We start from the raw sequence: 14,654 nt of genomic DNA on the forward strand, positions 1-14,654 counted from the left end.
ACAAACTTTCAAGGATTTCAAGGACCCGTGGGAACCCTGTACACCATTCTGATCCAGATGAAAGGTTTTGAACAACTGGGCCCAGAGTGTCGGTCTAAATCGCCTCCGCTACACTCAGTTGAGTTGAACATGGTGCTGGTAACCATGGTAACCATGGGACAGAGCAGAGCATCTTCCACAACACACAGTGCTTGCTGGCGGTTTAGCGCTTATGCTATGCTAACTTTTAAGACAATTTCTCTGTTAAAACAGGAGTCAAAACAACAGACGGTTCTTTTTCACACTGAAGATGATTTATTGACACAAATACACAACGGTCCACTTCTAATGAACAGCCAACCAGCCGGGGTCATCTCCATGACAGACCCGGCACTGACAAGACCTTGTAGCTTCACACATTCCTAAAAAGAAAATGACCAACACACCATATACAAGTAAATGTCTGTCCGTCCGTCTGTCAGTCAGTCTGTCCGTCCGTCTGTCAGTCTGTCTCTCTTGTCTGTCAGCAGGGACAGAAGCTGCCGTCTGTTTCAGAGACAAGCAGAGGAACGTTCTCAGAGCGTCAGGTCTTTGACCCGGTAAACAGTCTTGCGTCCAGACTAAAAGGAGATCCCAGACATTCTACGTATATATATGATTTACATACAAGGCTATGGGGCCATAGATATAGTACATTATATGTGCATGTACACAGAGAGTTCAATTCAGAGATGTGAGTTGTGTAGGAGGGAAGGAGAGGTGGGATCTATGTTGTAGTAGCAGGGTGAAATGGCATCCGTTTCCATGGTGACTGTGGACAGGTCACGTGTCACGTGACCACGGAGAAGAGCAGATGATTGGCTGGGTCAGGGTCCTCCTCCTCCTCCTCTTCAGCCCCACAGCAAACTGGAGACAGAGGGAACAGGGTCAGAGGTTATAAACTGGGGTTCCGGGGCTTGCATTTCAACAGGGTGGCCAGGGTCCTAACTCAACCATAACCAAGGGGAGGCTGGCGGAGGTCCTAACTCAACCATAACCAAGGGGAGGCTGGGTCCTAACTCAACCATAACCAAGGGGAGGCTGGCGGAGAGTGCTAACTCAACCATAACCAAGGGGAGGCTGGCGGAGGGTCCTAACTCAACCATAACCAAGGGGAGGCTGGCGGAGGGTCCTAACTCAACCATAACCAAGGGGAGGCTGGCGGAGGTGGAATTCAGAGGACGGTAATTACCATGCTTCACAATGAGCACAAACACGTCCTCCGATTTCTGCCTCCACCAGCCTCCCTGACTAACCCTAACCCACCAGCCTCCCTGACTAATCCTAACCCACCAGCCTCCCTGACTAACCCTAACCCACCAGCCTCCCTGACTAACCCTAACCCACCAGCCTCCCTGACTAACCCTAACCCACCAGCCTCCCTGACTAACCCTAACCCACCAGCCTCCCTTGGACCATAACCATTTTTTTTTTCTTTCCTAACACCAGGGGAGCTAACATGGGAGCTAACATGGGGAGCTAACATGGGAGCTAACATTGGGAGCTAACATGGGAGCTAACATTGGGAGCTAACATGGGAGCTAACATGGGAGCTAACATGGGAGCTAACATGGGAGCTAACATGGGAGCTAACATGGGAGCTAACATGGGAGCTAACATGGGGGCTAACATGGGAGCTAACATGGGAGCTAACGAGAGAGAGGAGAGGTGAGAGACCCGGGTTCCAACCCTCCGGCCAGTTCAGAGGAAGAAGCGGATACGATGAGAGGAAGAGAGGAGGACCGCCTCTGTGAGCTGTGGATCTGATCTGATCTCTCTGCATAGTGGATCTGATCTCTCTGCATAGTGGACCTAACCCCTAACTCTCTCTCATACACGCGCACACACACACACACACACACACACACACACACACACACACACACACACACACACACACACACACACACACACACACACACACGTTGTGTACCTCAGGACTGTGGGCTCAGGCATCCCTGGATCAGCTCCTCGCTTGAAACCTGTCAATCAAACACAAAGAGAGCAGGTATGGGTAAAGTACAGGTATCACTGTTGGAAAGGAAGCCTCAGCTTATCCTGTCCTACCCCTATCCCTCACTTCCTGTCCTACCCCTATCCCTCACTTCCTGTCCTCCCCCTATCCGACACTTCCTGTCCTACCCCTATCCCTCACTTCCTGTCCTACCCCTATCTGACACTTCCTGTCCTACCCCTGTCCGACACTTCCTGTCCTACCCCTATCCCTCACTTCCTGTCCTACCCCTATCCCTCACTTCCTGTCCTACCCCTATCCCTCACTTCCTGTCCTACCCCTATCCCTCACTTCCTGTCCTACCCCTATCCGACACTTCCTGTCCTACCCCTATCCCTCACTTCCTGTCCTACCCCTATCCCTCACTTCCTGTCCTACCCCTATCCGACACTTCCTGTCCTACCCCTATCCCTCACTTCCTGTCCTACCCCTATCCCTCACTTCCTGTCCTACCCCTATCCGACACTTCCTGTCCTACCCCTATCCCTCACTTCCTGTCCTACCCCTATCCCTCACTTCCTGTCCTACCCCTATCCCTCACTTCCTGTCCTACCCCTATCCCACACTTCCTGTCCTACCCCTATCCCTCACTTCCTGTCCTACCCCTATCCCTCACTTCCTGTCCTACCCCTATCCCTCACTTCCTGTCCTACCCCTATCCCTCACTTCCTGTCCTACCCCTATCCCTCACTTCCTGTCCTACCCCTATCCCTCACTTCCTGTCCTACCCCTATCCGACACTTCCTGTCCTACCCCTATCCCTCACTTCCTGTCCTACCCCTATCCCTCACTTCCTGTCCTACCCCTATCCGACACTTCCTGTCCTACCCCTATCCCTCACTTCCTGTCCTACCCCTATCCCTCACTTCCTGTCCTACCCCTATCCCTCACTTCCTGTCCTACCCCTATCGATCACTTCCTGTCCTACCCCTATCCGACACTTCCTGTCCTACCCCTATCCCTCACTTCCTGTCCTACCCCTATCTGACACTTCCTGTCCTACCCCTGTCCGACACTTCCTGTCCTACCCCTATCCCTCACTTCCTGTCCTACCCCTATCCCTCACTTCCTGTCCTACCCCTATCCCTCACTTCCTGTCCTACCCCTATCCCTCACTTCCTGTCCTACCCCTATCCGACACTTCCTGTCCTACCCCTATCCCTCACTTCCTGTCCTACCCCTATCCCTCACTTCCTGTCCTACCCCTATCCGACACTTCCTGTCCTACCCCTATCCCTCACTTCCTGTCCTACCCCTATCCCTCACTTCCTGTCCTACCCCTATCCGACACTTCCTGTCCTACCCCTATCCCTCACTTCCTGTCCTACCCCTATCCCTCACTTCCTGTCCTACCCCTATCCCTCACTTCCTGTCCTACCCCTATCCCACACTTCCTGTCCTACCCCTATCCCTCACTTCCTGTCCTACCCCTATCCCTCACTTCCTGTCCTACCCCTATCCCTCACTTCCTGTCCTACCCCTATCCCTCACTTCCTGTCCTACCCCTATCCCTCACTTCCTGTCCTACCCCTATCCCACACTTCCTGTCCTACCCCTATCCCTCACTTCCTGTCCTACCCCTATCCCTCACTTCCTGTCCTACCCCTATCCCTCACTTCCTGTCCTACCCCTATCCCTCACTTCCTGTCCTACCCCTATCCCTCACTTCCTGTCCTACCCCTATCCCTCACTTCCTGTCCTACCCCTATCCCTCACTTCCTGTCCTCCCCCTATCCCTCACTTCCTGTCCTACCCCTATCCCTCACTTCCTGTCCTACCCCTATCCGACACTTCCTGTCCTACCCCTATCCCTCACTTCCTGTCCTACCCCTATCCCTCACTTCCTGTCCTACCCCTATCCCTCACTTCCTGTCCTACCCCTATCGATCACTTCCTGTCCTACCCCTATCCGACACTTCCTGTCCTACCCCTATCCCTCACTTCCTGTCCTACCCCCATCCCTCACTTCCTGTCCTGCCCCTATCCCTCACTTCCTGTCCTACCCCTATCCGACACTTCCTGTCCTACCCCTATCCCTCACTTCCTGTCCTACCCCTATCCCTCACTTCCTGTCCTACCCCTATCCCTCACTTCCTGTCCTACCCCTATCCCTCACTTCCTGTCCTACCCCTATCCCTCACTTCCTGTCCTACCCCTATCCCTCACTTCCTGTCCTACCCCTATCCCTCACTTCCTGTCCTACCCCTATCCCTCACTTCCTGTCCTACCCCTATCCGACACTTCCTGTCCTACCCCTATCCCTCACTTCCTGTCCTACCCCTATCCCTCACTTCCTGTCCTACCCCTATCGCTCACTTCCTGTCCTACCCCTATCCGACACTTCCTGTCCTACCCCTATCCCTCACTTCCTGTCCTACCCCTATCCCTCACTTCCTGTCCTACCCCTATCCCTCACTTCCTGTCCTACCCCTATCCCTCACTTCCTGTCCTACCCTATCCCTCACTTCCTGTCCTACCCCTATCCCTCACTTCCTGTCCTACCCCTATCCCTCACTTCCTGTCCTACCCCTATCCCTCACTTCCTGTCTTACCCCTATCCCTCACTTCCTGTCCTACCCCTATCCCTCACTTCCTGTCCTACCCCTATCCCTCACTTCCTGTCCTACCCCTATCCCTCACTTCCTGTCCTACCCCTATCCCTCACTTCCTGTCCTCCCCTATCCCTCACTTCCTGTCCTACCCCTATCCCTCACTTCCTGTCCTACCCCTATCCGACACTTCCTGTCCTACCCCTATCCGACACTTCCTGTCCTACCCCTATCCCTCACTTCCTGTCCTACCCCTATCCCTCACTTCCTGTCCTACCCCTATCCCTCACTTCCTGTCCTCCCCCTATCCCTCACTTCCTGTCCTACCCCTATCCCTCACTTCCTGTCCTACCCCTATCCCTCACTTCCAAAGACTACAGTAACTCTGGGTCACAGACTACAGTAACTCTGGGTCATAGACTACAGTAACTCTGGGTCATAGACTACAGTAACTCTGGGTCATAGACTACAGTAACTCTGGGTCATAGACTACAGTAACTCTGGGTCATAGACTACAGTAACTCTGGGTCATAGACTACAGTAACTCTGGGTCACAGACTACAGTAACTCTGGGTCACAGACTACAGTAACTCTGGGTCATAGACTACAGTAACTCTGGGTCATAGACTACAGTAACTCTGGGTCATAGACTACAGTAACTCTGGGTCACAGACTACAGTAACTCTGGGTCATAGACTACAGTAAGATGTTAACTCTGGGTCATAGACTACAGTAACTCTGGGTCACAGACTACAGTAACTCTGGGTCACAAGCTACAGTAAGATGTTAACTCTGGGTCATAGACTACAGTAACCCTGGGTCACAAGCTACAGTAAGATGTTAACTCTGGGTCATAGACTACAGTAACCCTGGGTCACAGACTACAGTAACTCTGGGTCACAGACTACAGTAACTCTGGGTCATAGACTACAGTAAGATGTTAACTCTGGGTCATAGACTACAGTAACTCTGGGTCACAGACTACAGTAACTCTGGGTCACAGACTACAGTAACTCTGGGTCACAAGCTACAGTAAGATGTTAACTCTGGGTCATAGACTACAGTAACCCTGGGTCACAAGCTACAGTAAGATGTTAACTCTGGGTCATAGACTACAGTAACCCTGGGTCACAAGCTACAGTAAGATGTTAACTCTGGGTCATAGACTACAGTAACCCTGGGTCACAAGCTACAGTAAGATGTTAACTCTGGGTCATAGACTACAGTAACCCTGGGTCACAAGCTACAGTAAGATGTTAACTCTGGGTCATAGACTACAGTAACCCTGGGTCACAAGCTACAGTAAGATGTTAACTCTGGGTCATAGACTACAGTAACCCTGGGTCACAAGCTACAGTAAGATGTTAACTCTGGGTCATAGACTACAGTAACTCTGGGTCACAGACTACAGTAACTCTGGGTCATAGACTACAGTAAGATGTTAACTCTGGGTCATAGACTACAGTAACTCTGGGTCACAGACTACAGTAACTCTGGGTCACAGACTACAGTAACTCTGGGTCATAGACTACAGTAACTCTGGGTCATAGACTACAGTAACTCTGGGTCAGACTACAGTAACTCTGGGTCATAGACTACAGTAACTCTGGGTCAGACTACAGTAACTCTGGGTCATAGACTACAGTAACTCTGGGTCACAGACTACAGTAACTCTGGGTCAGACTACAGTAACTCTGGGTCATAGACTACAGTAACTCTGGGTCAGACTACAGTAACTCTGGGTCATAGACTACAGTAACTCTGGGTCATAGACTACAGTAACTCTGGGTCACAGACTACAGTAACTCTGGGTCACAGACTACAGTAACTCTGGGTCACAGACTACAGTAACTCTGGGTCACAGACTACAGTAACTCTGGGTCATAGACTACAGTAAGATGTTAACTCTGGGTCATAGACTACAGTAACTCTGGGTCATAGACTACAGTAACTCTGGGTCATAGACTACAGTAACTCTGGGTCATAGACTACAGTAACTCTGGGTCATAGACTACAGTAACTCTGGGTCATAGACTACAGTAACTCTGGGTCACAGACTACAGTAACTCTGGGTCATAGACTACAGTAACTCTGGGTCATAGACTACAGTAACTCTGGGTCATAGACTACAGTAACTCTGGGTCAGACTACAGTAACTCTGGGTCACAGACTACAGTAACTCTGGGTCATAGACTACAGTAACTCTGGGTCATAGACTACAGTAACTCTGGGTCAGACTACAGTAACCCTGGGTCACAGACTACAGTAACTCTGGGTCATAGACTACAGTAACCCTGGGTCACAGACTACAGTAACTCTGGGTCATAGACTACAGTAACTCTGGGTCATAGACTACAGTAACCCTGGGTCACAGACTACAGTAACTCTGGGTCACAGACTACAGTAACTCTGGGTCATAGACTACAGTAACTCTGGGTCATAGACTACAGTAACTCTGGGTCATAGACTACAGTATGATGTTAACTCTGGGTCATAGATGTGTGTGTGTGGGGGGGGGTTAAGGGTAGGTGGTCTGTGTGGGGGGGGGGGGGGGGGGGGGTTGCCGTGCCAGGCAGTGATGCGCCCAGTTGCTGCCTCGTGCACGCTTTGATCACCCGGCCTTGGATGCTGGCCGCGTTGCGGATGTTGCCAAATGATTACAACACAGTTTCTACTCTCACTCACAGTTCCCCAGAACTCCGTCTATGAGGTCACAAGGATGACAGAGGCAGCCCCCCGCCCAGCCACCCCCCACCCCAGTTTCAAGACTGTTCTGATTCATTATTATTTAACTAGATCCTTCTGGTACGTTCCACCACACTCTCTCTTGCCAGCGGCCTCCCTGATGGCCAGTAAGGGAAGTCTGGGAAGAGAAAAGCAAGGCTGGAATGCTCCTTCCCAGTAAACAAAGAGTCCAAAAGACGTCCTCAGGGAAGCCGGAATGTGGGTTCAGATGACGTCCAGAGGACGTCTTATGGACTACAGAATCGTCTTCTGTAGTCCATAAGACGTCCTAGAAAGACGTCATCTGAACCCACATTCCGGCTTCCCTGAGGACGTCTTTTGGACTCTTTGTTTACTGGGTTCATGTCTACTCTGAGAGAGGGAGAGAGGGGGGGAGGTGGGAAGTTAGTGGGAGTAGACATACATGTGTGCTGTCTGTGTTCTTCTATGGTCTATGGTACTAGGCCTGCTGAAGACACCACAAAGCTGCTAATGCAACTTGTTAGAAACCAACTCAGAAAAGGCATGTGCATGGACTCCCACAGGCAGCATAGCAGTGTGTGTGTGTGTGTGTGTGAGTGTGTGTGTGTGTGTGTGTGTGTGTGTTTTGGGTTGGAGTAGGAGACAGTCATTGGCTGCTAGTTTTGATTGTGAAATTCAGAGTCGGTCCTTAATCATCCCCCCGGGGTGAAGTACAAACCCAGACCCCATCCAAACATAACTCCTAACCGGCTGGGTGAATCAGGCTGTTCACAAGAAGTGCAAATCTTTCATTGCAGTAAACGAAACTAGGCGAAGGTTTAGGTTATGAATGAATTTATGAATGAATGAATGGTCTTTATTGTCATTGATATAGTACAGGTACCATACAACGAAATTTAGGAGGGGGGGCTCCCCTGGTGCTAGGAAAAAAGACTAAAACAAGAGGGGCAAGGACAAAACAAAAAAAAGAGAAAAGAGCTGGTTTACATAAATAAAGGCTATATACACTATCCACTATACTATACTATACAAATAAAACACTGTGCTGTACTCTATGCTATGCTATAAATATCCTAACATTTCCTATCTCTGAACCTTATGTACACAAGGGTTGTCATATTGCACATAGTGTTATTGCACATTCATTAAAGTGTCGCAGTAGCAGATTTAGAATGTTCACAGTTGTATTACAATATTGCAATTATGTTTACAATCTAGTAGCTGCCATCAAATTGTCTAGATTGTCCAGGGCCTAGAACCTAGGTCTTTGCTGTGTTCAGGGCCTGGATGACTGACTGACTGACTGACTGACTGACTGACTGACTGACTGACTGATAGTGGGTGAATGTCAGATGATGGCGTCGGGCCGAGATTTGTTCCCCATTAGTAGTTAATGATAGATTTGCTCAAGTAGACAATTAAGATGCAGTTTGTGCTGATACAGAGAGAGGTTGGCTCACTCTCAACAGTTAGATGTTACAACTTGCTGATAATCACTAATGATAAATAGGGATGTCCCGATCCGATACTGAGATCGGATATCGACCCGATATTGGTCCTGAATGCTGGATCGGAGATCGGACCAGAAAAAAAAAAGGCTCCGATCCGATCCTACTGTCATCCGCAGTCAAACTTATGTGTATAAGCGATGAGAGAATAAAAACAGTGAACAGAAACACGTGTCGCAGAAATCCTTCACGCAAGTCCTATATGCGCTTAAAATGCGCATAGCGCTTCACGCGAGTCCTATATGCGCTTAAAATGCGCATAGCGCTGCGCTGTGTGCTTCCGGTTTCATTACAAAGAGGTTAACCCTATGTGCCTGACGTCTAACAACATTCAAATTACTCTAACTTCATATTTTTTCGGATTTCAATGTATGACACATCATTTGAAAGCTTATGATCCGTAGTTCCAATCCACAACACGTCGCATTTGTTGCTTTAATAAAGGCTGGCAGTCTTTAATTTAACTGTTGTTGGTGTGGACTATATACTGGGGAGGTATTTGAATGAATGAATGAATGAATGGTCTTTATTGTCATTGCTACAGTACAGGTACCAAACAACGACATTTAGGAGGGGTGGCTCCCCTGGTGTTAGGAAAAAAAAAAAAAATAAATAAAAAATATTCAGGGGTCAAAAAATTTATACAAATATCGGATCGGTATCGGTATCGCCGATACCCGAAGCCCAGGTATCGGTATCGGTATCGGTAGTGAAAAAGTGGGATCGGGACATCCCTAATGATAAAGTATTCAGGGTTTACCTAAGCACAATGTAAAAACACATCCTATCACTGACTGACTGACTGACTGACTGACTGACTGACTGACTGACTGACTGACTGACTGACTGACTGACTGACTGATCACAAGGCTTCTGCAGAGAGGAGGGGGACACTTTGGAGGGGAAATGATGACAGGAAAAGAAAGGCGGAAGAAACAGAATGAGGGATGAAGTGAAAGCGATGCTGGCGTAAGTAAGCAGGGTGACGGGGCGGAAGGGGGCATCTCCACCGGGTGTGAGGTCAGAGACGCAAAAGTCCTGAACTTCCCCACATCATCCCCCAAACGCACACGCGTGTGATGTGTGCGTTTGTGTGTGTGTGTCCGTCCACACACACACAAACGCACACAAACACACACACACACGCACACAATGCTAGCCACCAGAGACGTTTTACCACTCTCAACCCTCAAACGACACACAGCACCTCATCTGGTGTGGCCGTACTCTATACAGTAGAGATGCAAGAAACAGTGAGAACGGGTCGGGCGTGTTCATGTCAAATCCTCTGGGTCGGGTGATCCGGCTGGACACCACCCTATGTGTGAGGGAGGAGGGAGACAGCCAGGGACTGTTCCCCTCCCTTTTCACCATTTCCAGTTGTTCTGTATTCATTCGTTATCTATGACCACAGCGTATTAAAAAGGAGAAAGAGACAAAAAGAGAAATGGTCGAATACCCTGGGAACCTTGCTTTCAAACTGCAAACATGAACCCTAACCCTATTGTAACATGACGTTCATGTCTGGCTGGTTACGCAACATCTGAGACGTAACGCAGATGTGGTATGTTTATGTTATTATCTACATGACAGAAGCATGATGACTTCAACGAGGTTCTCAGTTCTCCAGCTGTCACAGCAAGCATGTTAGATACGTTAGGATGCTAAGCTAAAAAGCTAGCCGGTTTCCATACATACCGAGGTACGGTGGGGATGAAGGTAGGTAGATATAGATAGTAACATATAGATAAATAGGTAGATGTATATAGATAGTAACATATAGATAGATATATAGTTACCCAGGTATAACACGGTGGGGATGAAGGTAGATATATATATATAGATAGTAACATATAGATAGATAGGTAGATGTATATAGATATATTACCCAGGTATAACACGGTGGGTATGAAGGTAGATATATATATATATAGATAGTAACAGATAGATAGATAGGTAGATAGATAGATAGATAGATAGGTAGGTAGATGGATAGATAGATAGATGTATATAGATAGATAGTAACATATAGATAGATAGGTAGATGTTATAGATATATTACCCAGGTATAACACGGTGGGTATGAAGGTAGATATATATATATATATATATATATATATATATATAGTAACATATAGATAGATAGGTAGGTAGATGGATAGATAGATGTATATATATAGATAGTAACATATAGATAGATAGGTAGATGTATATAGATATATTACCCAGGTATAACACGGTGGGTATGAAGGTAGATATATATATATATAGATAGATAGTAACATATAGATAGATAGGTAGATGTTATAGATATATTACCCAGGTATAACACGGTGGGTATGAAGCCCCATCTGATGACAAACTGTCCGCACTGGAACACCTGCTGCAGCCGCTGCTGCGTCTCTCTGCTGAGCTTAGCCATGGCGGAGGTTAGATATACAACTGATAACTGATGTATATATATATGTGTGTAGGGTTAGGGTTATATTTATATAGGTCTGATAAACCTCCGTGCTGCTGGCAAGGACGTAAAGGCGGAAGTAAACGAAGGAAGCGTGGCCTGGCCGGAAGTGGATTTGCGACAGTGGTAGAATCACAAATGTGACGAGCCCCACCTTGTGGACAGAATGAGAACTTCTAACTGTCTGCTACAATCAGTACATTAATTTGATTGATTGATTGAAAACTTTATTAGAAGATTTGCAGAAGTAGGTACATGAAAGTACATATTACATACAAGGTCAACTAACAGGATAAAAACCCAAGAAAGCCACTGGCTTATTTCAATTGGGGTCCTTGATTCTCAATTCATCGTTACATGTAAGACAGACAAAAAAGCTAGTACTATCTACAAGATAATACAGACAAATAACTATTACTATCTACAAGATAAACACACATCCATCATGGGAAGAACAATACAACAAAACATAAGGTATGTACAGCGGGTAGGACAGGTGGGGACATACACCACAGGTGGGGGCGGGGGACAAAACACAAAGTATGTACAGTGGGTAGTTCGGGTCTTTTAATCTGATTTTTGATTTAGAGGGTCCAGTTACGGATTGCAGCCTCCTGTAAATGTTTTTTGAGAGTGGTTTTGAAGGTGGGCAGTGTTTTGCACTCCTTTAAGATTATAGGAAGGGCGTTCCACATTTTTACTGCATAGTTTGCAAACGAGTTTAACCCCTTGTTTGTGGTGCAACGCGGTTGAACGTGGTTCGTGGAGCTTCCTCTGGTGTTGTATGTGTGGACGTTGTTCACTTTTTGGAAGTATGTTGACAGGTACTTGGGTGTCTTTGTGGTGTAGCGTATCTTGAAGACCAGGCCCAGTGCAAGCTGCTGCACTCTGTCAACTACTCGTAGCCAATCAAGGCTCAAAAAATGAGCAGCGGTTAGATGTGTCCTAGGGTTGAGGCCTAGCAGAAGCCTAACCAGTTTATTTTGGGCTGTCTGGAGTCTTGTTTTATGGGCCTTTGTGGTTCTATAGTACCATGATGTTACGGCATAGTCGAAGTGACATTGAATGAGAGCTCCTGATAGGGTCCTCAGTGTGTTTTTACTGACAAGTGAGGATATCCTGTACAAGAATCTAGTTCTATGGTTAACTTTTTTGATTACTTTTGCTGCCATTTTATCTCCGGAAAGATTTGCCTCTAAGATGGAGCCCAGGTATGTAATATCCTCTTTTCTTGTGATATTAATGTTACCCACTTTTATTTTAAAATTTTCAGCCTTTCTGAGTTTAGATGGGGATCCGTATAGGATGGTTTCAGTTTTACCTAGGTGTATTGATAGTTTATTGTCAGCTAGCCAGATGCAGATTCTACTCAGTTCAGTGCTTAGCGCTTTTTCCACCTGCAATATGTCCCTGTCAGAGACCAGCAGAGCCGAGTCATCCGCGAACAGGAATAAATTGCAATCACATGCTGATGACATGTCATTCACATATATTAGGAACAGTAAAGGTCCCAAAATGCTTCCTTGTGGAACGCCGCAGGTCACTGGGAGGGGGGGGGACAGTGTTCCGTTCACACTAACCACCTGTTCCCTCCCCTCTAAGTAGGATTGCATCCAGCTCACCGATGTTCTATCGAACCCAATTGCTTTCAGTTTATCTAACAATATGTGGTGATCTACTGTGTCGAAGGCCTTCTGGAGGTCCAGCATGACCATGCCGCAGTACTTGCCCGAGTCCGCCTCATGGTTGATGTGGTCGTTCAAATAGAGAAGGCATGTGTCAGTGGAATGGGATGTTCTGAATCCTGATTGAAATTCATACATCAGCTTTTTTTCGGTAAGGTACCTATCGACCTGTTCATAAACTATTTTTTCCATAAGTTTCGAGATGGAATTAAGAATAGAAACAGGTCGGTAGTTGCCTGGGTCTAATTTGCTTCCTTTTTTATACAGTGGGGTTACCCTTGCTATTTTAAAGTCAAGGGGGACGTGTCCCTGTTTGATGGAGAGGTTTATTATGTGGGTGATGATTGGGGTAATGGAGGCAGCTGAGTCTTTTAGAAATCTGGCTGGAATATTGTCATGGCCCGTGGCCTTTTCTGAGTGTAGAGCGCCTAGCTTTTTAAACACCTCATCGTTTGACACCATGGAGAGTTTAAAATCATCATTGCGTACACCCAGTTTATTGTAGAACTCACGGATGTGCTCTACACCATAACGCCCTGAGTGGGGTGGTAGATTGTTAACTAATTTAGTGGCTATGGTTGTAAAGAAAGTGTTTAAGCACTTAGCCACATCCAGCTTGTCTGTAAGGAGAGAATCACCAGATTTGATGCTGATGTTTGTAGACCTGGTTTTGAGTTTTTGACTGCAACCTAGTTGGCTATTAAGTAGCTTCCAAAGGTCACGTGGTTTGTTTAAGTTTTCTTCGATTTTGTTATCGAGGTATTCTTTCTTAGCAGATTTGGTCATGGTAATTACCTGATTGCATAGTTTGTTGCATTGTTTTTTAATTTTCTCAAAGTGGGTTTTGTGATCTTCGTTTAAGTGTTTCACTAATTTTGATTTGCATTTTTGAACTTCAGAGCATTTTAGGTCTCTGACTTTCATAGCATTTAGAATGTCCGAATTCATCCATGGTTCCGATCGGGTTTTAACCCTGGTGGTTCTCATGGGGGCTATACTGTCAATAATATTTAGGAATTTGGTTTTGAAACCAAAATCAATCAATATGCCATTCATAAAGACTGAAAGACTGCTTTCACAAAGATGTGTGTGGTTGAGAAAACTGCTATCAATGTTGTTGTACTAAGCGACCCAAATGAAGAGGGCTTTGACTCAAGTGGTCAACCCCAATGTCCCCTCCTTCCTCGGCTTGAGTGATGAAGTTGATGACGGTGTGAATGTGTGTGTGTGTGTGTGTGTGTGTGTGTGTGTGTGTGACAACGGTGAAGCAAGCGCAAGAACAGACTCAAGACTGAAATATAGAAACACTTTATTCCCAGAAGCTCTAGCAGTGAGTTATCTTCAGACAAAAAGGCCAAAAAACAACAACTTTAGGACAACAATATGTACAATTCATGAGAGCTATTTTTTTTTCTCACATTCTGTAAACCAACATACAGAAACGTGATGATTGATATTGTTCCAGAAAACAGCTCTAGAACACAGGGGCGAGACGGAACACTCAGACGGAACACTCGCCATAGAACACAGGGCATTCCGGAAGGGCACAGTTTCATTGTTCAAACATACAGAAGGAGATTCCACAGTGTTCCGTCTGCCTGCCTGTCTGTCTGTCTGTCTGTCTGTCTAACTGTCTGTCTGCCTGTCAATAGTGGGAGAGAAGCCGGTGATGATGGACATAGAGGACAGACAAACACAGGACTACTGTACTAA

At 46.9% G+C, this 14,654-nt stretch overlaps 1 protein-coding gene across 1 annotated transcript; it reads right to left on the bottom strand.

Annotated features, from left to right (window-relative positions):
• Positions 1-271: 271 nt before the first annotated feature.
• tomm7 (translocase of outer mitochondrial membrane 7 homolog (yeast)) lies at positions 272-11,334 on the bottom strand. The gene is made up of 3 exons (XM_080525591.1): positions 11,115-11,334; positions 1,952-2,000; positions 272-885 (listed from the first exon to the last, which is right to left on the bottom strand). Exons 1-3 carry the CDS (start codon positions 11,215-11,217, stop codon positions 870-872), a joined length of 168 nt encoding a protein of 55 aa, XP_080381717.1. The 5' UTR covers positions 11,218-11,334; the 3' UTR covers positions 272-869.
• Positions 11,335-14,654: the final 3,320 nt, after the last annotated feature.

The sequence above is a fragment of the Nansenia antarctica genome (genome assembly GCF_963989245.1).
Source record: "Nansenia antarctica genome assembly, chromosome: 3".
NCBI lineage: Eukaryota > Metazoa > Chordata > Actinopteri > Argentiniformes > Microstomatidae > Nansenia > Nansenia antarctica.

Bases quoted from the DNA above. Each gene is read 5' to 3' on its own strand.
- tomm7 (XM_080525591.1), bottom strand. From the start codon at position 11,217: ATGGCTAAGCTCAGCAGAGAGACGCAGCAGCGGCTGCAGCAGGTGTTC. The intron at 2,001-11,114 runs GTAATATATCTA...TTTGATTGACAG, and splicing joins ACCCACCGTGTTATACCTGG to GTTTCAAGCGAGGAGCTGAT.